At 40.2% G+C, this 26,772-nt stretch overlaps 1 protein-coding gene across 7 annotated transcripts in view; it reads right to left on the minus strand.

The window, feature by feature from the left end:
• The window catches only part of Nme7 (NME/NM23 family member 7), a 145,662-nt gene that overhangs the window by 49,424 nt on the left and 69,466 nt on the right, over positions 1-26,772 (minus strand). For all 7 annotated transcript variants that reach the window (XM_037211305.1, XM_037211308.1, XM_028864397.2 and 4 more), the window contains 3 exons: positions 15,993-16,057; positions 14,047-14,115; positions 10,423-10,524 (listed from right to left, as the gene is read on the minus strand). In XM_037211305.1, the coding sequence (XP_037067200.1) occupies positions 10,423-10,524; positions 14,047-14,115; positions 15,993-16,057 (236 nt within the window). The remainder of the gene's footprint in view (positions 1-10,422; positions 10,525-14,046; positions 14,116-15,992; positions 16,058-26,772) is intronic.

Raw genomic sequence — 26,772 nt, forward strand, 5'->3', positions numbered from 1 at the left:
TCTCAGGAATGTTGTTTTATCTCTCACCTTGATATGTAAAAACCTCTTTTGTTCTCCAAGTGCTCTGGAGAATCACTAGGCCTCCTCAAGGTGAGGGGATGGTCTGAGCTTCACTAGCACAGGAAACAAAGCTATGTGTCTCCCACCAGCCTGTCTCCTAAGCTCAGCAGGGCAGTTAGTAACTTAGTAGGTCCAGCAGGTCTGAACTGTTTACCAATAGGTCTGGACACACAAGAATTTCATAGCAGAAGACAGCTGGAATATTAATGGCTGGGTAACACCAAATATTCATAATAAATGGCTTTGCCTTTTGACAGCCCTTTGGCCGGTCAAAGTTCAGCTTTAATACACAGCTGAATCTCTATGATATATTCTTGCACCCGCAAGATCACTAGCCAGGAGCTGATGAAGGAGGCTAGGCTGCTCATCAGAGACCCACCTGTCTCGACCTCTCTACTCCTGGAATTACAAGACCATGCTACCGCACCTGGCTTTTCTTACATGAATTCTAGGGACTGAGCTCAGGCCAAAAGCATTTTAACAAGAGAACCGCTTCCCCTGCCCTGCAGAAGTCTATTGAATAAAATGAGTGTAAAAATTAATTAAGTGGGGTGTTACAATGTGTTAGCTATTGGATGATATTTTAATCTCATTTTTAAAATATACATAAAAACAATAATTTAAAACCAAAATTAGAGTGTTTTATTTCTGAAAACAAGAAAACCAAAAATGATAATCAAGTTTTGTGTTCTTGAGCCTTAGTTTTTTTCCATAATGTTGCTCTTTTGGAGAGTGACCTGAATTATGAATTAGTTGACATGACCTGAGTAGCTTACTGAGGAGCCACTGCAGTAACTAGGAAGAAAGCCAAAGAAGCAGGTCTGCTCCTTTCCATCTCTAACAGAACAGAGATGGCTCCTTTGATTTTTGTTAAGAAGTAAGTCTGCTCCTTCCATCTCTAACAGAACGGAGATGGCTCCTTTGATTTTTGTTAAGAAGTAAGTCTGCTCCTTTCCATCTCTCACAGAACGGAGATGGCTCCTTTGATTTTTGTTATTTGATTTCACTTGTGAGGAATCAGAGTCAAGGAGAGATTTGGAAGTCTGGGGAGAGAGCAATACAAAAACCATATAGGTCAAGTTGATTCACTCCAAACAGCACACGGTACTTGCACTTCCTAGGGGGTGGGAGGAAGCAAGCCAGTTATTCCTCTCAAAGCAAGCAGAAGATGAGAGCAGCCCTACATAGATACTTGAAGATTGGCAGCCAAGGTCTGCAGTAAGCATAATCTCCTAGGAACATCTATAATGCATGCTATGCTTGGGCAGAAAACAAGGAGCACCGGGTTCCTGACTGCTGCTAATGCCCACGGACGAATGCTCACTGCTGAACTCTTACTGTCTACCTTCCAGTTCAGATCTGATAGGATTTCTGTGAGCATCTATTGATCCTCCATCTTCAAGGGATATGTTCAAGACCCCAGCAGATGCATGAAACCTGGCACTGTTTTTCCCATACATAAAAACTTTTAATAAAGTTGACTTTGTCAAGTAAGTACAGTAAGACATTACTAACTAGGGTAATACAGAAAGTTATAATAGCCTATTGTAAAAAAAAGTCATAGTTCTAGAGTTTTCCATGTACTCTTTTTGGACAATGGCTGATGATGAAAAACTGAAACTGTTGAAAACAATTGCAGCTAAGGCTTATGCATAACACTTGAAATGAGACTTTACTCATGGGTTTTAGGATTCATTGGGAAAACTATTCGTCCCTGGAGCTAGACTGCCCTGAACAAAGGCAAAAGTTGGAAAAACACTACATAACTTGGGTACTAAGGCTTTTGCTTTTATGTCTGAGTCTAGAAAAACCAGAAAGAGAAATTATTTAAATAGAATCTCATCTAATCTGGTATTTATCTAAAAAAATAAGGTAAAGTCCATTTCCACTAATTAATAGGATAAATCAGGAGAAAAGACACATGACACCCCAGTCACTCATTCATATTTATTGTTACTTTTTATGTGAAATGTGTTGAGCTTGGGTTTTATTTAAAATGTAAGACATATTTTTAAAGTACTTTTATGAAAAGTACAGACTTCTTTCATAATATGAATAACTAGTTCCTAAATCATATGAGTGAATATTTTCATTATATTTGAATTAAGTACTTTCAAAAATATCATGTTTTTAATTAACTATATAGAAATAATGATTTTTGCTTATTATCTGGCATTAACAAACAAAAAAAAATCAACATTCAAAATTAGAAAGGGTCATATATGCCTACATGATCACATTTGAGGGCTCTTTAAGTCCTTCTCTTCGGCCTTGCAAGTGTTAGGACTTCTCATGGAGATATAAATAAAATGCCTTACTGACCACATCCTGAGAACATCATGGCTCAGTATTATTCACACTAATAGTAACTGAGCCTGGACTCAAACCTGGAGCTAATGTGGTTGGTTTTTTACCCACGAACAGACTTGTAAAGTGACAAGGTCTTTTGTATCCAAAATTGGTCATTTCCTAATGTCTCAAAAAGGTTTATGCATATTTCCCTTCCATCTCAATGCACAGTCTACTGTCCTAAGCAGTGCCTCTGGGAGCTGACATTTGAAGCTGACGAACAGCACGTGTGTGTTAGGGAGATAAAACCAGCACATGTGCGCTGGCCTCTGGGGATTCCTAAATGCTAGCAGCCAGCTGGTACTGTACCTCATCCCAGTGTGCACTGTTCTAGAAAAACTCAAGTCCTGTCTTCTGACTGTTATAAGGCATGTCTGACTGGAATATGGTGACTCTAAAGTCTTTTAGGGCAAAGGATGCTGTAACTTTTTAACAATGGAAAGAAAAATAGGTACCTTTTTGTGGTGCTGGATTGAACTTGGGACCTCACTCATATTAGGCAACTGCTCTATCACTGAGTTACATTCTCAGCCTCAAGAGATCTTAAATTATTTAATATTTATTTAATATTAGTTAATATTTATTAAAGAAATAAAGAATTACTTGAACTAACATTCATTATTTCCAAAACATATATTATTTGTTAGATACCAGATGTCCTGAAAATGTCAGTGAAAGAAAAGACAAAACTCCTTTCCTTTCCCATGTTCATAGGGTGGTAGCAGGAAATAAAAGTGAGTGTCCAGTAAGCAGCCAGTGTACAATGTTCAGATGCTGACACTTATTACAGTGAAACATAAACCATAAGTGACGAAGAGTATGAGAATGTTGTGACTGTCCATGGAGGTAGGAGGTGAGCTAGATCTCTTCGAGAATGGCACATTCAAACCCAAATACTAGTAAGCACAAATAATGTGCCTGCTTGGATTCCTGCGAAAGAATAGTGGATGATGTATGGATGGTACTTTGCTGTTGCTAAGCACTAAAAGTGCCCGAGAATGTCCTCCTAACTACATTCTATTCTCCGTGCTACTCTTGACTTCTCCTAAGGGAGAACATTGTGATTTAGAAGCACAATTGTTGCTTTTGAACTGGTAGGAGAAGGACTCTTAAGGACCATGGTTGCTGTCCATCTTTAGACAGGTATCTTTTCCTCTTCCCCCATATCATGTCCCTTTTCACTGTACTTATTTTACCTGTAAAACAAAGACTGCCAGACAGTGGATCTGTGTCGGTCTCTTCAGCCCCATTGCATTCCATGGACTAGGAATGCTTGATACATAAATAGCACTTGGTACATGGTCGAATAAATAAAAACAATAATTAAGAATGAAATTTAGCCGGGCAGTGGTGGCGCACGCCTGTAATCCCAGCACTCAGGAGGCAGAGGCAGGTGGATCTTTGTGAGTTCGAGGCCAGCCTGGTCTATAGAGCGAGATCCAGGACAGGCTCCAAAGCTATAGAGAAACCCTATCTCGGGGGGGGGGGGGGGGAATGAAATTTAGAAGGGAACAAGTTTAGAAAATCACAGGATATCTCAGTAATTAGCCAAGCCTTGGCCTTTACAAGTTTTTTGAAACAAGGTCTCATGTAGCACAGGTTGGCTTGAATTTACTGTGTAGTGGAGGGTGGCCCTGAGCTCATGATCCTTCTTCCTCTGCCTCCCAATAATGGAGACTACACATGTGTGTGCCACCATGCCCATTGACATTAACATTTGCAGTGTTAACTGCTCAAGGAAAAAGCTATGTGCTCTGCACCAGTTTGTACTATGGCAGAAGCCAGTGAGTGGCAGCCAACTAAACAAGAGAGCACCTCCTACAGACTGCTCAGCCTCTGACATCACAAGGACTCTGCTGCTCTGCTGGTGATCGCACGTATCTGTAGTCAAGCTATCTACTAGAATCGTGTGGAAACTGGAGATTGAAGGGCTCAGGATGTAGCCCCTCGAGTGTTAAGAACCTTCGCCATAATGACATGCACATTCCTAACCCAACAGGACAGTCTGGTGGAGGTGCCTGACTGTAGAGAATGGTCCAGAGATTGGTGCAGATTTATCTGTGCTCTGTCTCCTTGTAGATAAAATGGGATAACAGTAATATCAGTAAATAATGGCATCTGTATCTCACTGAATCACTGTTAGGACTAAATCAGGTACCTTATACTCTAACTGATTTACAAATTAAAAAGAATTAAAATATATTATTCGTTATGAGCTCAGTAACCTTATTATCTATTACAATGATCCATCCAATGTTTCAAAACTAAATTTTCTAATTTTTACTACCTATATGCTATCTGTCTTAGGGTTTTTACTGCTGTGAAGAAACACCAAGACCACAGCAACTCTTATAAATGAAAACATTTAACTGGGGTGTCTTGCTTGCAGTTCAAAGATTTAGTTCATTATCATCATGGTGGGAAGCATGCAGGCAGACATGGTGCTGGAGAACTAGCTTGAGAGTCCTACATCTTGCAGGCAACAGGAAGTTGACTGAAACACTGGGTGGTATCCTGGCATAGGAAACCTCAAAGCCCGCCCCCACAGTGACACACTTCGTCCAACAAGGCCCTACCCACTCCAACAAAGCCACACCTCCTAATAGTGCCGCTCCCTATGAGATTATGGGAGACAATTACATTCAAATTACCACATTATCCCTTGACTTGAAAGGGTAGATCCTCATTTCACCTTGGGGAAATTCTACTCTGTAAGATTTGCCCACTTAGATCAAAACTTCTGTGAAACCTCGGTATTTATTCAAAAGAAATGGAATCATTCAATTAAAAAAAAAAAAAGTCTTAATATACTTCATGCCTCCCTGAAAGCACTTACTAACCCTCCATTTATTTTCCTATTGCCTGTCAACTTCTGTTTTCCTTCTTATAACAAATCACAAGACATATCCAGCAATGTCTGACTATTATTAAACTTTAATAAATACCTGACTTGGCTTTATCCAATTTTGAACTTATGCCTGTTGAAGCTCTTAAAAGTGAGAAGTTCCTTGAGCCAGTCTGCTCTCTTTATAGATGATATAATTCTACTGGAAGTTTCTTTTCCTTCTTAAATACACAAAATAAGAAGGGTGAAAATTGTAAATGAAAAAGTTTCCCATGAATTTTCTGATCCTCCATGGGATGGTTCTATGTGATCAAAACAGAAGCCCTATGAACATATCGTGGTAGTTTGAATAAGAATGTCCTGTATAGGTTCATATATTTGAATGCTTAGTCATCAGGGAGTGGCACTATTTGAAAAGGATTAGGAGGTGTGGCCTTGTTGGAGGAAGTATATTGCTGGGGTGGGCTTTTGGATCAGGATGCAGCCTTCAGCTTCTTTTCCAGCACCATGCCCACATGTTGTCATGCTCCCCAACATGATGGTAATGGACTAAGCCTCTGAAACTATAAGCAATTCCTCAATTAAATACTTTCCTTTATAAGAATTGCTTTGGTCATGGTGTATCTTTACAGCAATAGTATAGTAACAGAGACACACCTGTTACTAGTGTTGGAGTAATTATTTCAGCTTAATGTCTGCTTTTAATTGTTCCTTAACAAAATAAAGCAATGTGGTTTATTTAAGAAACAATAATTACTTTTGTAGCATTTCTCCCCACTCATTTCTTAATTCTTTACATTCTAATTGGGGCAATGTCAGTAGTCTCCTCCTAATCTCATACAATTTTAGCTTTACTACAACTAACACATACTTCTCTGAAGGAATAAGGTTCTCACCCCAAAGGCAGCATAGAGCATGTCCTAACTTACTCAACCACTCTTGTAAAATCAAGTTCTAAAAGCAAAGTCACCCCCTGACGGGAGCCATAAGCCTAAGCGACCCTTGACACACATGCTGTCATATTTGGGCTTCTCTCCTCTTTTCTTAGATCTAGGCCTTGCTTAAGTCTCCATAGCACTAGAACCTCTTCCCACAGAAACCAGAACCTCTTCTCAGATATCAGGTGAATGAGCTGCAGTCAAGCAGTTAGGCAGTTAACAAGGGTAGATAGATAACCTTCAGAGCAACATTTCCTGCTGGACAAACAGCCCATAATTAAGTCCCTTCCTGCTTGCAACCCCCATTACTAAGTTCCTTCCTGCTTGCAACCCCCCTAATTAAGTCCCTTCCTACTCGCAACCCCCTTTGCCTACCTATATATGCCTTGAGAGAAAAATAAAATTTTGGAGCTTGATCAGACATCCTGTCTTGCTCTCATTCTTTCTGTCTCTTGTCCCTCTCAATTGTTGGCCCTCTCTTTAGGTCCCCTGTTGAAGACCCCGCTGGCTGGGGCACCCCCAAGCTCACTCAAGTCTTCCCATCCTGCCCACCATCTGCTGTGTGGTGCCTCATGGCACATTCCCTAAGAACTCAAAAACAGGAAGGAAAATGAGCTGGTAATACAACACGCTAGGCACTGTTCTAAGAAGCATGATCACATTAGCTGACGTAAGCATCATACAGGTTTATTTTTCATTTTATTGGGGAAGAAACAAGAAGCATTTGCAGGTGGCTCTGTTTCTGAGCCCTACTACAAAGCAACTATTCATTATGCACCCTCCTCCTGCTCTTGACCCCACAGAAGCCAGACGCGGCCCATGGAAATGTGTGAGGCTCTGCTGCTGCTCTAATAGCCTCTCCAATGGCTCTCCTCCTCCACAGAGGAAAAGCTAAGGGCCTTCAGCTGCCTACTCTCCTTCCCATCTCTCCCCCACTCTCGCCACTGTGCTCTTGTAACATGCCAGGTGTACTCCAGCTCTGGTACCTGCTGTTCCCTCTGTCTGGAGTGCTCAGAGACTTGCCCTCACCTGTCAACTCTGTAACCTTCCACCTTCCTCTTCCTGCCTTTCCTGGTAACTCTCTCTCTTGTCCCTGCATTGTTACACACACACACACACACAGCATTTGCCACCATGGCACACAGTGTATTTATACTTGTTAAGGTCTGTTCACGGTCCGTCCCTTCCAGGAGACTGTACCTTCTATGAGGGCAAGGGCTACTGTCTGTTGATGGCTATATCACAGTGTCTAGGAAAGTACTGAATGTATGAGAGGGTCCCCCAGCAAATACTTGGCAGATGAAGAAGGAATGAACCCACCCAAGCAACCAATGAATTAACATAATTAATGTAACATAAATAGGAGAGTTGGAGCGGAAGTTAAGAGGATGAAGAAGGATTTGCTGAGGTATATAAGGGATATCGTGGAGGACTGGGCCAGAGAGCAGGGCAGAGTACTGCTAGCAAAGGAACAAAGTATAAAATGTCCATGGGCTAAGATACCATTTTCTAGTTCCAGGAATCCTTACTGGAACTCTGTAGATCTCCTGTTCTCCAGGACAAGGATTCTCTATCTCTCCTTGCCCCAACAACCTCTTTTTGAAATCTGATGAAGTCTACGAACTTTCCCCAAGGCCATGTGTTAAAATGCACAAATATGTAGGATTGATATTTGTAGTGGCATTCTTGCTGAGCTCCTGGCCTGGCTCCAGAGAGCAGCACCTAGCCCTAATCCTTCCTTTGTTCAACCACACCTTTTGTTTCTCTTATCACCCTATGTGAATCTTGTTTGAGAGTCAAGGATCAGAGAGTCCCCCAAGGATCAAAGGCCCTATACAAACATGGTCCAGGAAACCCAGAAAACCGTGGTACCTGATAAATCAAGTAATTTGCACCTGGCATTTGGTCTCTGGGAGCTCCTTTTGGTTTGCTTTGAAGGTACAGAGATTAACTATCTAAACTGTAAAATGGAGCAAATAAATATGCCCTAGGCAAAGGATTAGTGCTTCAGTCCTTCGAGGCTGGACCCCCCTGCAGCCATGATAGGCTAAATTCATTCTTAAGATGCCTCTGTGTCTTCATTCCACAGATCCGCGTGAACCCACACACTGGTGTAGCGACCACACCACTACAGATATTCAAACATTTCAATCAAAATTGTGATACAATATAATACATGTACTTATTAAGATCTAGTATCAGCTTATAAACAACAAAAATGAAAGACACAAAATCAAAACCCACAGCTGAGTAATCCCAACTACATCTTCTGGAGGCAAGATCCAAGAACAGAAAAATCTCCAAACAGTAAACCATGAGACTGAGCGTCTAAAAACACAGGAACTTAGCTTAGTCATTTTCATTATGCCCCAGCCGCAGAACCTAGCAGCCTGCACATTCTACTCCAACAAGAAATGTTCACTGAATAAATATCTGTAAAGGAAGAGAATCACCATGTTTTCCTTTTTAGTACTGTCATGTCTACGGGATACCCATGTGCTCAGGCCCCAACCCTTCCTCGGTGAGCATTCCTTGGCCATTACCTGCCTGTACTTGAGCACCTTAAGAAGGAAAGAGCTTGCTGTAAAGTGATGCTTTGCCTTTCACCTATGACTTCAATCACACCATCTCCCCCTTTATCACGTACTCATCCATCACACTCCATTCAGATGCCATGCTCTTCTGTAAGCTCCCTTGCTACCCATCCTTAGGCTGAGCTACTGATGCTAAAATTCTTCATTTCCATTTTACCTGTAAAAATATTTAGCAAGGGGATGGCAACAATGCATGAAAACTAACCACTTAGGAAGGTTAAGTGATATGCTGAAAACTCTTTGAGGTTTCTGTTCTGTGTTCCCAAAGTTGACCTCAAACTCATGGGCTCAAATGACCCTCCCATGTCATCACACTATCATGTGTGCCACTTTGCCTTGCCGAAGCTTCTATCTTTATATCCGTAAGTGCTAGTACATGTTCAATCATTATTCACTGTGTATATGAGAGAATACAACAATGACAAAGCTTAATTTGTTTCTTTTTTTGTTATTTTTATTTCTCTAATTTTTTCTATTTTGTCAGCTTATCATTCAGACTTTAATTTTCTCAAAAATTAACAAAAGCCCCATTTGGCCATCAAATAGAAAGTGGAAATTAAAACTAACAACATGGCTTTCTCCTCAGGTCAAAGGTATCCTTTCTTGTCATGACTGACATTCAGTAAATACACAGCATCAGCACCACTCTCTCCCAGTGTTCTCTACACTAAGCATCACCTTTCACAATCCATGTATCATTTCTACCCTTTTCCCCTAAAAGACACAAAGGAGGCCAGATATTGTCAGGTCTGTTCCTTTTTTACTTCTAGAACTCCTTTCTTTAATCTCTTCCAATTTAATTTGCTTCAGTTGTACCAAAGAAACAATTCTGTAATAATTCTTAAAATTGAGTTACATATAAAGAATTCTTTCCTAATATATAAGAATTACATTTTCTACCTTATTTCCTCTACTTAGGAAAATACTTACTTCCTCATGCTTCCAAAACTGTCTTTCACTGAAGCCAGGGAAATGACCTTCTGTGCACCCCAGAAAGTTCTTCGCCCCTCACCATTGTCTTTGTGCCTGTGATACAGCCTTTTCACACCCTTCTATCTTTCTTGCACTTGATTTTTCCCTCAAATCCTTCTTCCTCTAACATGGTTTAAAATCGCCTTTACCTTCGCTGCTCTCTTTCCACACAATTCTTCAACATTAAGTTTGCCTCAACTACCAATTATTCGGGCCTTATTTGTCGTTTCCTCTGTAAGTCCGATTGTTCTAGAAGCTCTGTATATGTGTACTTGTACATCACTGTTCTATCCCACTTAGACAAGTTCAGCGGCTCATGTGTTCTTATGCATCTAGAATACAGCCACCATATTGATATTTTTCATATTTAGTTTTACACTCTATTTGACAGGATAATATCTTAGAAAAAATTTTATTTCCAAGTTTAAAAAAATTACCTGCCTTGACTTAAAATTTAGCAAATGGAAACAAGAAAACAGTGCCATAGTAAATAATACTCTGTCCATTCTCTACTGTCACTAGGTAAATGAAAATTATCCTTTTGTAAAACACTATTTTGAACAATTTTTGCACACATTCACTTTTATATAATTTATAAAATTAAATTTGTTAAAGTATTTAGTTAATCCATGACACAAAACTGAGCAATAGTTTAAAGACTTACAGGATCGGCAGGTCCACAGAATTCTCGGAATGTCTTTGTAGGATTGGTCTGCTGGATCTCTATGGCTACGCAAGAGCCAGAGCAGACTTCTGTGACCATCTCCTATGATAGACAATGTAAGGGAAAACAAAAGAATTAAAACCACTGACTGTTTTACCGCAATTCTTTTACCTGCGCTCCTGCTTTCCCACCCTTTGCAGTCTGAAAACGGCCAGCTTTGCCTCCTTCCCATCTGTGTCCTGGACAAAGGCACTTGCTGCACCTGGCCACCTTTGCTTCAAAAGTCTTGTCCCCTCACTTCATCGGCTAGTATCATCAGAAGCTGAGGCCGTGCTCCGCCTGCTCTCATCACCTACAATCAGTTCCAGCACATCTTCCTTTCAGATGCCCTCTTTCCCTCAGCACATTTTCATCAAACTAATACTTCTAAAGTTAAATAGTGGTGTTTTTTTTTTTTTTTTTCCTGGAGGACCTTTAAAAAAAATCTATAATGTGGTTAGCAACAAGGAGTAACATCTAGAAACTAGGAACAAAAATAGATGAGCTAGTTTCTGTGTATTGAATGGTAGGGGCCAAAGGACTGTGACTCTTGGGAAAGCGGGGAAGGTAGCAAACCAGATGAGTCCTCCATCTTGCTGCATGAAAACAGCTGCAGACAGGAAAGTACAGCAGAGTCCAACACTCCTACAGCGCCGCAGAGACGGACTTTAGTTAGGGAGCCCAGCAGATGGGATTTTCAGGGTAGAGTACAAGAGAACTCCACACCCTACCACAGAGACATTTCCATACCCATGTTTACTGCTGCTATATTCACTATAGCAAGGAACTGGAATTAACTTAACCTAGTTGTCCACCAACAAATGAACTTTTAATGAAAATTATAATATATATATATATATATATATATATATATATATATATATATGGATACTATTCAGCAAAGAAAAATGTGATTACAAAGGTAATCACAAAATTTGCAGGATAACAGATAAAATTAGAATGTATAATATTAAGTGAGGTCATATGATATCAGAAAGAAAAAAACACAGGGTCTCCCTCATCTTTGGAACATATCCAATAATATGTGTATATGTGTAAACAAATATACATGTAGGTACAGAAGAACTTGTAGAAAAGAAAACAAGAAAGGGTAAACACGAGAGGATGAGGAAGGACTGAATGCAGGTGATGGACACCAGTTAGGAAGAAGGATATAAAGCTAATTGTTTTTCTACATCTAACTTTGTCACAGAGTTTTCATTTTCTTTTTTTTGGTGGGTGGGTAGTGCATAAAATATATTCACTAGTGAAGTGAAATTAGCAGGAGGTCCCATAGCTGCAGAACGGCTGAGAGGAGTCAGTGCTTCTCTCATATGGCGTAGAAAGCCCTCAGAATCCATGGGGCTCCACATTGGGTGGAGACCTCAGAAGGGCTCTGCTCCATAGCTGGCCTAAGTAATGAGGTGGACTCTACTTACCTTACAAAGCTTAGAAGCAAGCCTCAGCAGAGTCAAACTGAACCAAAGTTACTTAACTGGAAGCCAGAGCAAAGCCCAGTACTCTCTACAGGAAACAATCCATTTCATCACACTCAATGCACTGTAAACCAATTGTCATACCAGGCACGAGAAGAAGCAGGAGAGTACCAGCCACCAAAGAACAAGTCAGTAAGTAGACGTGGATCCAGCAGACAGGGGCAATGTAAGGAACACGAGATTGCTAGCACAGCTGTTATAAATGAGCCTGCGTGCTCAAGTTATAGGAGAAACGCAGACATTACCAGGAAAATCTAAGTAACAGAAGACTCAAATCTAGACATGAAATCAAAGACATGTAACTAAAAAGTGCTCTGCGCGAGAGCAGGACATAACACCGCAGATCAACAAATCTGAAACAGGTTCTTGAAACGGCTTCAACACAAGCAAGGACACCAACAAGGAAGAAAAACAAGGCATTGTAGGACAATGTCACACTGTCTAACATGGTGTCCTGGAAGAAAAGTTGACAGAGAACTATTTCAGGACATAAGTCATAAAAAGTTTTCCAAATTTCTATCCACAAAGCTCTAAGTCCAACAAAGGACTATAAAGGGGAAAAAAAGGAAAGAAAAGTATAAAAGAGTCCATCACAACCAGCAAGAAACAAAACAAATCTTAAGAGTTGAGAGAAACAAAATAAAACACTACAGAACAGGAGAACAAAGACAGCAGCAGCAGCAGCAGCAGCAGCAGCAGCAAAGCCTGCCCATCTAAAACATGTACCCAAATCACAACATATTTTTAAAATCAAAGACATAGAAAGAGTTCCTCAGACAAGTGAGAAGTCAACATTGGTTCTCAACCTGTGGGTCAGGACCGCCACAGGGATCACATATCAGATATCCTGAATATCAGATATTTGCAATATGTTTCATAACAGCAGCAAAATTATAGTTATGAAGTAGCAACAATTTTATGGCTGGGGGTCACTACAACGTGAAGAACTGTATTAAAGAGTCACAGCATTAAGAAGGTCAGAACCACTGCAATACCAGAATCCCTGTCTGTAAGATATGAACAGACATCGAGCAAAGAATGCCACCAAACACATAATGTGTTTCTTTAAAAACTGATTAAAAATGTTTTGGTCCTCCCAATTGTTAGTTAAGGAGAAATTTTCTAAAAACTTGTTTGTTTATTTTTTTTAAAGAGTCTTTTGCTAACCCAAGACAGTCAGCTGTACATGGAATGATCGAATTAATGTCTATCTTCACTAGAACTTAACTTCTATTAATGTACATTATGTGCCTTTTATCACAAAACTGTAAAATCTATAGTAGATGTTCAATCAATATATGCTCTTATCATGATAACAGGATAAGGTCAAAACTATCCTTTTTAAGATAATTTTGAAGTAAGTTTGAATGTAAGTATAAACTGTCAACAAAAAAATCCACTATCAAAGACTACTCCCAAACTACACAGTAACAGAAACAGCAGCAGCTAATATTTACCAAGTACTCTCAATGAAGAGATCATTTTACATGATTTGCTTTAATTAATTCGCACAACAATCTTCTAATATTGCATCATTCTCATTCTATACATGGGCTAATAAAATCTTTAAAAGGGTAAATAACTGGCGGTCCTGGGAATTGAACTTGGGCCCTCTGAAATAGCAGCAAGCCCTCTTAACCACAGAGCCTGCTCTTCAACCTCATGCTGAACATCTTTCATTTATCTGTTGGACAATCACATTCATTCTTTTAAGAAGTATCATTTCAGATTCTTTGTATTTTCTTCCTCTTCCTCTTCCTCCTCCACCTCCTCCTCCTCCTCTTTTGAGACAGGATTCACTATGCAGCCCAAGCTGGCCTTGAGCTCCGATCCTCCTGCTTCTACCACCCAAGCATTAGGTACAGTCGTGCATCACTACCTGGCTCTTTGTCTGTTTTAAAAATTAAGTTAATTGTCATCTTGCTAGTCAGTTGTTTGAGTTATTAATAGATTTGGATATTAATCCTTTGCCAGATATATGGTTTATAAATAATCCTTAAAAATACTTTCAATATTTATAAGATTTCCAAGATTTGAAACACACACATTGTTTTTAATTGTATTATTTAATATTTATTTTGATACTTACATTATACTCAGGCACAACGCCTTTATAAACTTCATAGAATTCTTCGACGTTAACTCGATCCATATTGAACTACATTAAAAAAAAAAAGTAAGCCAATCAAGTGAGCTAAACTTAGCATTCAGCATTTATCATTCCTTGGACACATACTTTTACTTTTTGCTATGTGGTGTCTTTTCCCCACACTGGCTCCAAAGACAATATGCAGCCCAGGCTAGCCTTGAACTTGTGACTGTTCTGTCTCAGCCTTCCAAGTGCTAGAATGATAGAGACTTGCCACTATACCTGTCTTCTTCTTTTAACCTCAAAATGTAAGTCTTGGATAATTTGTTCTTTGAAGAAGAAAGTAGTATTAAAGACCAGCTGGTCAATAATAACTTTATATTTATTTATTGAGATTTATTGGGTATTTAACATATGATACTGGACTGGATTTTATACATGTACATCTCATATAATTCTCAAAATCCTATGGCATAAGTACTTAGCATGTTACTGCCAAGACCCAGAGACACCATGAGACTTCTCCATATTGACCTCCTGTCACTCCCAGAATCCAACCCATTGACCAGTTTGTAGCAAAGCACTTAGACATGTCAGCTGGACTTCCTTCTAGCCTTCAAAACCAAGTGTGAATAAGATATATACGCTTATGAAACACACCCGGAACAACTTCATATCAAGGTTCATTTTAAATTCAGTTAAGAATAAAATGTTGTTATGGTTAACAGTCTCACTAACTAAAACACTGACTTAAAGAAAGGGCGTCTGAGCCCGAATTTGACCCCCTTTCCCTTTGCTTCTCTAGAACTGTCAAGACTGGAGATCACTGAGAAATGTCAGTCTACACAGTCAACAACTCAATCAGGACTGACCGGCATGGGCGGCATTACTATTACAGGGAGGGAAGTTGGTTTGATTTCAAGGCTTTATCCTGCATTCATTCAACTTTTACCATCAGAGAACCAAAACGTGACATAAAATATAACTTAATAAAAGTCTGCTAAATCTACAGCATAAACCCACAGTGGCAAATAATAACATCCTCATGGCCTAGAGGAGAAACTGAGGCTAAGGATGCCTGACCAGGCCTAGAAAACTGTTGACCCTAGATTCTGGAAATGCTGTCTCTGACTGTAGACGCCAACAATTGCACTTACCATTATCCTATAACGTCCCATCATAGGTTCACATTATTTATAATGATTTCTTGTCAAATGAACCAGTGCGTACAGCACAAAGGTATCCCCTGTTACCAAAATATGTGTGATGGCTTCAGGCGAGGACTTTCTGAGAATGTCTGAGGGGGCAATTCTAAGTGAGTATAGGCTTGAGGCCTAAGAGCCATGGGGGAAATTAAATACATTAACACTTAAGGGACAGTTTAGAAACCAGCCCTAGGTTGAGAGTGCCAAAGGAATCTGAACTCACATCACATTCTTCCTTCACTATTTGCTAAGAAACGCAGAACACAGAATGCTCGCTGACACACCTCACTTTGATTCTTTTGTCATTCGTAAGGCCAATAGAGCCGCCCCCTACTTTTCTGCTGAAGTTTCAAGTTCTAAGAAACTTTGAAGCTTAAATCAGGTTTATTGTCTAAATATTAGTATCTCAGTAAATTATTATATAGACTAAGTAATTAAAACATTTTTATTATAAAGTTATCGAGTTCAGTTTTTTGTTGCTGTTTTGTTATGTTGTTGTTTGGTCTAGCCTGGAACTCAGCACATATATCAGGCTGGCTTCAAACACACAGCTACCTCTCCTTCCAGAATGCTGTGATCAAAGGCCTAATCCACCAGATCCAGCCAGGTTATTGAATCTGTATGTCTTTAATTTTAATAAATTCAAATCTCAAGTGCATGGTGAACATTCAGTTAAATACATTTTAAGGCTTATTAAAAAACAATTCTTCCATACATTATGGCTCATTGTAAACCACTTACCATCTGTATCGCTGAGATTTCAAAACATGCATCTCGAATAGCTATTAAGATCTTTCCCAACAGTCCTAAAAATGAAGAAAAATTGGTTCAAAATATAAATTTTTTAAAATATCTTAGGCTTCTAAGAAATACAAATTGTCAACATCATTGTTCTTTGCTTCTTCTCCAAATAAGAAAAATGCAGTATCTCTGCAAGAGAAATTAGGTAAATCCCTGAACAGAGCACCACACGTAATCATTTGATTCTCTCGGTAAATGCTCCAGTACCAATGATGGTCCTGAGAACAAATCAGAAAGCTCTGAAGCCACTACTTTGCCTTTAAGGCCCCAAAAATCTAGTGATGTAAAGAACCTGAAAATCAAATGACTTTAAAATAACATTATCAAAAAGTAAAATGACAAGATACTGGATATAAGAGGAAAAAGTCAAATAACTGAAAAGCAAACAGATTTCAAGGGGAATGAAAGTGTGTATTGTTCCTAAATCCTGAAGGATGATGGGCTTTACATAAAGACAGAAGAGAGTGAATGACTCAGAAAAGATGAGTAACCATAAGAAGGCAGAGAGATTACACCCAACTGAAGGTCTGTGCCCTAGTTTGCTTCATTTTCCCAGTGATATACACTGAGGTGGTTTGAATAAAAATGGCCCTCAGAGGCTCCTATACTTGAATGTTTGGTTCCTAGTTGGACTGTTTAGGAAGGATTAAGAGGTGTGTGGCCATGGAGGAGGAAGTATGTCATGTAGGGTGGCCTTTGAGGTTTCAAAAGCCCACACCAGGTCCGGTCTCTCTCTCTCTACCCATGGCTTGTGGATCAGATGTAAACTCTCAGCTACTGCTCCACTCCAGTGCCCTGGTTTCCTCCATAATGGAAATGGACTAACCCTCTGAAACTGTAACCAAGCCCCTAAATAAATGCTTTCTTTTATAAGTTGCTTTGGTCATAGTATCTCTTCACAGCAATTGATCAATAACTAAGACATACCATGACCAAAAGACACTTGGAGCAAAAAGGATTTATTTCAACTTATAACTTACACTCTATCATGAAGGGAAGTCAGGGTACAAAACTCAAGTCAGGAGCCTGAAGCAGGAACTAAAACAGAGACCATGGAGGAACCCTGATTATTGGCTTGTTCTTCATAGCTTGTATAGCCTTTCTTTCTTTTCTTTTCTTCCTTCCTTCTTTCTTTCCTTCCCTTCTCCCTCCTTTCTCTTCCTTCTTCTTCTTCCTCCTCTTTTTCTTTTCCTCCTCCTCCTCTTCCTTTCTTCTCCCTCCTTCTCTTCCTCCTCTTCCTCTTTTTCTTCTCTCCTCCTTCTTTTGGCTTTTTGAGACAGGGTCTCACTATGTAGTTTTGACTGGGCTGGAACTTGCTATGTAAACTAGTTCGGCCTCAAACTCATAGAGATTGGCCTGCCTCTGCTTCCTGGGTGCTGGGATTAAAGGCCTGTGCCACCACTCCTTTCTAATACAAGCCAGGACACCTACCCAGGGATGGTACTTCCCACAGGGAGCTGGACCTTCCCATATCAGCCGACAATCAAGAAACTTCCACACAGACTTGCCTAGAGGCCAACAAGATGGAGGCAATTTCTCACCTGAGAGCCCCTCTTCCCAGCTAGCTCAACATCTGTGTCAAGGCGACAGAAACTAACCAGCATGAAGAATTTGGGCACAAATTCTGTCACAAATGGGTGATTTTCATAAGGTAAGGGTCTGCTGACTCTTAAGAGCATGGCACTAATTTTGACATGGTTTTGCCTCAAATAAAAATCTTACTATATATACATAAACTAGTCACTCTCTCTTTTCTCCCTCATTCCTGTCACCACTGCCACCCCACCAGTCCCTTTCCCAGAATCCCACCTTCGGTTTGAGTTGTGACCCACTTAACCAGGGCCATCTGTGTCACCATTAGATTGGGACGATCTATTGGAGCCGGGTGGGTAGACATACAACGGAAAGCAATGATTACATTCCTTACCCCACACTCTGATTCTACCTCTAACAGGCAGTTCAGCAGTGAGGGGTAGTGCCCTGGAGCCTCCCCACACTATACTGAAAGCAATGATTACACTCCCTACCCCGCACTCTGATTCTACCTGTAACAGGCGGTTCAACAGTGAGAGGCAGGGCCCTGGAGCCTCTCCTTCATCCATTCCTGACTGTTGAGGGACCCATTCTTATGTAGACCCAATGGAGGCATCCTTAGCTGCTGAGAGTTGTGACAGCAATCACTGTGTGTTGCCCAGAAGATAGCTTGGATCTTTCAAGTAAACCTACTCTATCTCTGTCTCTTACATAAAGAAATATTACACATTGATATATGAATCTTGATGAAAGTGTGGGTCAGTATTGCATTAGCCAATATAAAGATAAATCTATAGTCTGCAGCTATTACAAACCTCTATTATACATCTATAATCCTATTAAACTATGTTCTTTTGTGGGATGTATCATTTGAACACAATAATTCTACTTACAGACAAGTATGATGCTATAGCATACATTACACTCCATACATTACATTACCATTACAGTCTAACACAAGTCCAATTCCTACCCGAAATTTCCCCTAGTTTAGGTCGTGTGATATTACTGCTCCCAGGTCTGTTATCCAGCCTACTCAATATCCATGGAAACTGCCTTTTTATGTCCACTTGGTTATGTGTGGTGGTAGGTCACAGACGCATTTAAGAAAGCAGTTTTGTGTTTAATCACTTAGAACACAAAAAGTCAATAACCATATGTCCTGTACTCTGTCCTAGATAGAAAATGTTCAGATGACTGAACAAATGGTAATAACTATGTAAATGAAGCACATGCATGTAGCAATAAAATAAAACAAAATGGTATCCCAGGAAGCAAAGGACAAAAGGGTCAAAAAAGAGAGCGTCTTACTTGGTTAGTGTTTGCACAGCTACTGGATTTTATAATAGTTTGCTTATAACTACATGAATGTCACCTCTTAAATGCTGGAATGTCAAATCATTTCTCCATCTCCACTCATTATGTGTTTCACCTGGTTTGTTCAAAAGCTTCTCTTCAGATGTCTTTCTCATATCAACTCCAGAATATTAGATATTTATTATTTAAAACTTGCTCTTCCTGTGACTATACCCAGTTTCCCTTTAAGGTAAGTGATTTCTCTAATCATTTGATTGACAAGGGAACTGTCAACTTCCTATATGACCCACTAACTACAACCTCCATCAAAATGTCAGGAGGTGACACCAGATCTAAGCAAAACCAATCATAGCACTTTGAGTTCCCAGGCCACAGTAGTTTAGTTAGGATCAGAATCATAATTAGCTTAAGCCACAGAGTCCTTCCCTGAGATTTTTTTTAGGGCTGGAACTGGGGAAACACACTTTCCACTGGGTTCACAACCCTCTACAACTGGCAGCTCTCCTTTCTTCCAAAATCCTGGGAAACGTATACAGAAGGACGAAGCTAAGAGTCAAGACGAAGCACAGTAACAGAGAGACTGACTAAGTCATGAAGTCTCCCTAAACCCAGCACAATCCCTTTCCTTCCTGTAGTCCTGTAAACTGAGACAGGGAACCCAGTTGGCTTTCTTCTCTTGCACCACCAGTGTCCTCCTTATGCTACTTGTTTATGTAGGGAGTCAAACTGCATCCTGAGAAGGAAATGCTGAAGCTGGAAAGCCAGACCCAAGAACCAACAGTCCTTCCTGAAAACTGTGACATTCTGATGCACGGTGAGTACAGACAGACGAGCACAGCCCCTCCCCCGCCCCCTCAACTCATGCACACCAAGTTAGACGTCGGCTGGTTACTCCTACAAATTCTGCTGTCACCACTGGCCTAGCATATCTTGCAGGCAGAACAGATTGCAGGTCATAGGTTTTGTGGCTGGGTTAGTGTTTACATTCTCTTTCAGTGGCTTGTAGAGTACCTTCCCACAGCAAAGGCACAAGGATGTAGGAGTGAAGGTTCCATGTAGGTTCCAGGTTGACTTCTCCATGTTCAGTGAGTTGTATGGGCGTTGTCCTCAGCAGTGGGGACCTGTAGTGAATTTGGGGAGAGCAACCCATTGTCCTGGGAACAGCCTGAGTTGTTCAGGGATTTCCATGGGATCCCCTTGGCCAACAACTCAATTGAATAAACCCAGTCCCAGTACTACCTGGGTAACAAAAGATTGCTAGTTGGGACTCTGTCGTGCCCATTATTAGGAGACCTCGTTAGGATCGCCGTCATGTATTTTAAGGCGTTTCCATTGCACTAGGTTGAGTCAGCCTTCAAAGGCTCCTCAATTCCAGCTGTCTCTCCCTGCATTCCCTTGCTTAGCCCTATCTCACCCCCATATCCACTTGATCCTCCCATTTGCATCCCAATCCACCCCCATAAAACATATTCTACCTCCTTTTCCCAGGGAGATCCGTGTGCCCCACCCCATCCTTTCCTTCATATCTAACTTCTCTAGGTCTATCGGTTGTAGGTTGGTTTTCATTTATTTAATGGCTAATGTCCACATATAAGTGAATACATACCATATTTATCTTTCTGGCTCTGGGTTGCCTCACTCAGGATGATTTATTATAGTTCCATCCATTTGCCTTCAAATTTCATGATTTTTTTTTAACAGCTGAGCAATAATCCATTGTATAAATGTACCACAGTTTCTTTATCCATTCTTTTGTTGAGGGACATCTAGGTTGCTTCCAAGTGTCCTTGTGGTAGGCTGTACCATCCTTTGGGTATATACATAAGAATGGTATAGCTGGATCTTAAGGTAGATTGACTTCCAACATTCTAAGAAATTGCCTATAAATGCCTTGAGAGTAAAATAAAAATTTGGAGCTTGATCAGACGTCCTGTCTTGCTCTCATTCTTTGTGTCTCTTGTCCCTCTCATTCGCCGGCCCTCCCTTTAGGTCCCCGTTGAAGACCCTGCTGGCCGGGGCAATGAAGGACACAGCTGCAACCGCAAGAAGTCTGCACAAGTCTAGGGACTGTACTAAGTTTAAAAAACACAGACTGCTCTTTGGGTCATAAAGTTCTTGTGGGTGAAGGGATATGTCTAGCGCCGATTAATAATTGTGTACTTGCTGTTTTTTTTAAAAGATGATGTAACTGAATTATTGCCAAGCTCTTGTTGTTCCCTGTATGACTTGATAGTTTTCTTTTCTGTATATAAACTACTGATTTGCAGAAGTAAAATCGCAGTAGATTCAAACCACTTCTGAGTGTGTTGTCTGTCTGTCTGTCATTTGCTGAATCCTTGCCTTCCTGACTACCCAAGCCCTGGTCCCCCTACATCGTGGTACTCTCGATGGGCCAGTCCGTGGCACTAGCACAGGCCTTTCATCCCAGCACTTGGGAGGCAGAGGCAGGCAGATATCTGTGAGTTCAAGGTCAGCCTAGTCTACATAGCGAGTTTCAGGATAGGCTCCAAAGCTACACAGAGAAACCCTGTCTTGGGAAAAACAAAAAACAAACAACAAAACAAAAATAAATAGTAAAAATTTAACTTTAAATAAATAAATTTTTTTCTCAAAATAAACTGGAAAAAGTAGGATAATAATTCATTCATGAAAGTGATATTATTATTGTGATGCCCAAACTAGACAAGGATAATGTAAAAAATAAAATTACCCATTAATAACTCTGAACAACAGAGATACAAAAACTCTTAACAGAAGATAAGCCAACAAATTTATCAACCTATGAAAATACATACCAAGCAGGACTTATTTCAGATACACAAGCCTTATATTCATTATCTGAAGTCAACGAATGCAGTAACTATGTTGATAAACTATGAAAAAGATCACATGGTCACATCAATTGATGTAGAAAAGATTTTGAAAAACCTGCAATACCCTTCAGAATATAAACTCAGAATAAAAGGGGGTGTATGGAAAACTTCTTTATCTCGATGTGTTGTTAGAGGTCACCAAAGCCATGCACCGAAGCCAGAAGGAAGTGAAAGGCATTGAGATCAGAGAGCAGAAAATACAACCACGTGTTTGCATGGAACAAGATTCCCATGTAAAAAAAGTTGATCTATAACTAAATCTCAGAAGTAGTAACTGGTTTCAACAAGGTGACAGGATTTAAGTCGAGCATTAACAAGTTGGAATCCTTTTTAAGTTGAGAAATGAGTTTAGCATGATTCCAACCAAAATCCTAGTAAAATTTTATACAAATAAAGATAAGATTATTCTAATACTACATGGAAATAAAAAAGAAAGAAAGAAAGAAAGAAAGAAAGAAAGAAAGAAAGAAAGAAAGAAAGAAAGAAAGAAATCAGACTAGCTAAAGCAAGTTCAGGAAGGAAGGAGGAGGAGCCAGGCATTGGCCTGCACACCTACACCCCAGCATCTGTGAGACCGAAGTAGGGAAACAGCAGTGCGAGGTCAAGACTGGTCCGGGCTAGGAGGAGATAGGGCCAGTGCGGGATGCAGAGTGAGACTGTGTCACTAAGGAAAAGAACGGGGAGGACTCATTCTACTCACAACTGTCATCAGGATAGTGAGGACTGGCAGAGCAGCTGCATACATGTGCATCTGGGGAGCAGACATGGCCCCACACAAAGATGCCCATTGACGTTTTTAACAAAAAAGTCAAAAGCAATTCAATGAAGGCGAGCTCACCTTCTCAGCAAGTTCAGCAGCGTGCATGCAGGGAAGTCGGGAAAAACGCCTCTGCAGTTACTTCTCAGAACACGTGTACACTGGGCGTCTGCATGAGTTTTGGCAGAGCTCTCTCAAACGTGCTGTATGTACTAATCACATGATACTTCATACAATCTTCACAGCAGTCCTATGTACTGAATGCTTTGTGTCGCGATTCTAGTCTGATGGGGCTGTATTAGGAGATAGGGGAGCATGTATTCTTGGCCTTTGTTATAATCAGTAGAGGATTAGAAGGCAGACCCTTTGAGAATGATTATGTCATCAGGATACATCCACAGACACGTGAATAAGATCGTTTGAAAAGAAACTTTAAGAGATAGAAACAGTGGGAAATGTCCACAAAGAAATTTTATATTTTACTCATGTAAGATGTTTTAAGGAAGGTTTAATCCTGATACAGCCAAGAGTATATAGACTAACAAAATGGATAAAAATGATATATTAAATATGAATACTAATGTAAATCATATTAGAGAAATTTTATTGCCTTTAAAGTTTATATCTAGTGAAATAAATAAAAGACATTATAACTAAAAAATAGCGTGTTTTTAAAACATTATTATCATAAAGCCAAATCCAAGCTGAAGATTATGAGCATCTAGATTAATTTGCAGTGTCCAAGTATAAAAGAAATCACAAGGATTACTACATTCAACAGAAGGAATTTAATACTAATCTAGACAAACATGCATAACAAAGAACCTTGCATATAAATGCAGTGGAAACATTGGTCTTCTCTGGAAAAGTTACTAAGCAATAGCTTTTCACTGGGAATTTTCCAGTATGTCTGGCAGCCTGAGAGCCTGCTTTGTCTATACACCAGTCACCTTTCCATTACTCAACAAATAGGTGAAGGAAGAATCGCCGTACAAAAGCTCCTTTTGGCTCACAGTTCGAAGGTTTCATTCTATGACACATTGCTCTTAAGCCTGTGATTAGACCACCTAGCATGGTAGAAATGCCTGGAGGAGCAAATCATCTACTTCATGGCCAGGGAACAAGAGAGAAGGGGCTGGGGTCCTGTCATCCACCTCAAGGACACATCCCCAGTGACCTAAAGACCCCTCACCAGGCCTCACTTCAATGTTCCTACCACCTTCCAGTATCACCACAAACTATGCCATTAACATGAGTACTGAAAGGACACAAGATCCAAAGTACAGTTAACTTGTTATGGTTTATGGTACTATTCCTAAAACAAACAGATATTTATAATTGCATTAATTTAGTAACATAAGAACTTAGATTCAGTTTAACTATTAAATTAAGAATTAAGAAAGGCACTTAGAATCTCACATTGATCCATTATCTGACCATAAAATCCAACCTAGTAGCAAGTAGGTTTACAAAACAGTATCATTACTGACCCTCCACTTATACCACAATCCAGACCTAAAATGAACATTTTCCTTACCAATTTTCTAATAAGAATTACTCATAAATTCACTGCAAGGCAATGAGAGGAGCAACGGATATAAGAGCTTTCGAGATTCACCCACAGTGTAGTGACCGCACATTGCAATCAATCACAATGTAATTAGGGAGTAGAAAGCAGAAAAGGCAGGCTCCATCCCAAAAGCGTGTGTGTGGACAGAACAGACCTACAGAAACGACTCGTAGGTGGCACAGCCATATCCACGGGAAACGCTCACGTCATGAGGCCACCATAGCTGTCTGACATGGTTCCAGCAGAGCTGAGCCCAATGCTATAATCGCTGTCATGCTGTCTCTCACCTTCAGGCTTGGTCTCTGCGTGCTTGCCTGCTTGGGGGCTTTCTACATTATAATTCACTTAATGTCTTTCCCTGAGAAAACTATGTCTGAATCTCCTCAGGAAAGTCCTAAATTTATCACCCCTCTTGCTTTTAGGGAGATAATTGCATCTGGCCCTATTCAGAAATCTTCCCTTATGCCCTGGAGATTGTGATAAGCACAAAGATGCTAGAAACTTTTTTATGAGGCATGACTCCAGGATCTTCTTGGTACAGCCGCCCCCAAGCAAACTCAAACAGAATAATGAGAACAATGTAAACTTAAAGGAGACTGGTGAGCTCTAACTGACCAGGAAGTCTGGCAAGAGATCAGAGGCCTCCTCTTACATTATGCTCAGAGTTTGCTGAATAAGTAACATACTAAATATGGGGTGATATGGGGTATGTCCCTAGGAAAAAAAAATTCAACGATAGGCTGATTTGTGAATAACTTTTGTACTCTGAAAACTGATAGTACACTATTCAAGACACGATGATTCACCTGAACTGGCTCAGATACTTTCTATTTACCTGGCTCTCTGAAAGCACAAGTGCTGTCTGCCTGCAAACAGACTGCTATGTACTAAGTATGCTTGCCCTAACAAGAGTCTACAGATTCTTTGAAGAAGGGCTGTGGGACTAATGACAAAAGCAAAATCTGTTCTATCTGTACTTATTAATTGTAACTAGACCTATGACCCTGGACATGTTATAGAAAATCAAACACAAGTCTACAGACAGAATAATGTAATTTGTATCTTTTGAAAAAGTCATGAGTCTTTTGAATCTGTATAAATAAAGAAGCAACCTGATTGCTAGTCAGTCAGCCGGGCTGCAAGATTCTTCCAAGCACCATGCCTGACTCCCTTCTTACCTCCTCTTAGGACCTATCAACTGCTGGGGTGTCCGTTCCCCCCTACCCCCAACCCTGCACCCCGGTGCCTAGGGAAGGACAATCAAACACCACCCTTCACTGTGAAGACAAGTTAGGTTTCGCTCAGCAAAGGAGGTGAGGAACAGCTAGCTGGGGTGAAGTAAGACAGCAGCAGGTTTAAGACAGAAAAGATCAAGGAAAATGAGAAACAAAGCCGGGGACCAGGGAAAGCCAGAAACTAATAATATTCAGACACACTGACCATAGGATTCCCTAAGAGAAGGTGAGATCGCAACTGACAAGTCAGCCACAGGATCACAAGCAAAGCGAGGTTTTGTGCCACAGAGACTTCCAGCTTCCCACAGGGTAAGGGGCTTCCTGATTTGAGAGGTGAGTTCCTTTGGGACCAGAATAAGAACAATTTCCATGTGAGGATGGCTCTGAGCGTCTAGATTTTCATGAGTACAATTACACGGACGCTGGCTACGTGCAGAACCACGGGCAGAGCCAGGCACCACAAAAGACTGGGAGGCTAACTCCAAGCCAGGTAAACATTTGTCCCAATATGGACAAAATAAATATTTTCCTTACCTAAAATTAATTCTGTTGCTTGTTACCATTTCAAGAAACATATTTTAAAGACTTCTCAAAGCTAGCTGGGTTTGCACATATTTTTAAATGTGTACACAGTTTTGTTTATTCTAGCTACCCAAAGACATAGCTGAGGAGATCTGCAAAGTTAGACATAATATTTCAAGAACATTGCTTCTTCTGTTGGTTTTAAATGGCTCTGGCATATTCATATTTGGGAAGACTATATTGCCATTCATATGGAGGCTTCAAAATAGACACATCTATGAGTACCAATCAAATTGATTCTTGCCCTTGTCTGTACAGTGTGTACTATATTCAAATTCTGTCCTTGTCTGTGGAGTGTGTACTATATTCAAATTCTGTCCTTGTCTGTGCAGTGTGTACTATATTCACATTCTGTCCTTGTCTGTGCAGTGTGTACTATATTCAAATTCTGTCCTTGTCTGTACAGTGTGTACTATATTCACATTCTGTCCTTGTCTGTACAGTGTGTACTATATTCAAATTCTGTCCTTGTCTGTGCAGTGTGTACTATATTCAAATTCTATCCTTGTCTGTGCAGTGTGTACTATATTCACATTCTGTCCTTGTCTGTGCAGTGTGTACTATATTCACATTCTGTCCTTGTCTGTGCAGTGTGTACTATATTCAAATTCTGTCCTTGTCTGTACAGTGTGTACTATATTCACATTCTGTCCTTGTCTGTGCACTGTGTACTATATTCAAATCCCTGTTCTTGCCTGTGGAGTGTGTACCATATTTACTGGTACAGATGACTTTTCTGCTAGTTCCAAGCATGTTGATAATGGGGCAGCTTTGCTGTTAAGGGTCCTTAAAGTATGGTGCCAGCATTAAGTAGTGTGAACATGACCTGGAAACTTAAGAAAATAATCAAGTT

Source organism: Peromyscus leucopus, chromosome 15 (genome assembly GCF_004664715.2).
Source record: "Peromyscus leucopus breed LL Stock chromosome 15, UCI_PerLeu_2.1, whole genome shotgun sequence".
Taxonomy (NCBI): domain Eukaryota; kingdom Metazoa; phylum Chordata; class Mammalia; order Rodentia; family Cricetidae; genus Peromyscus; species Peromyscus leucopus.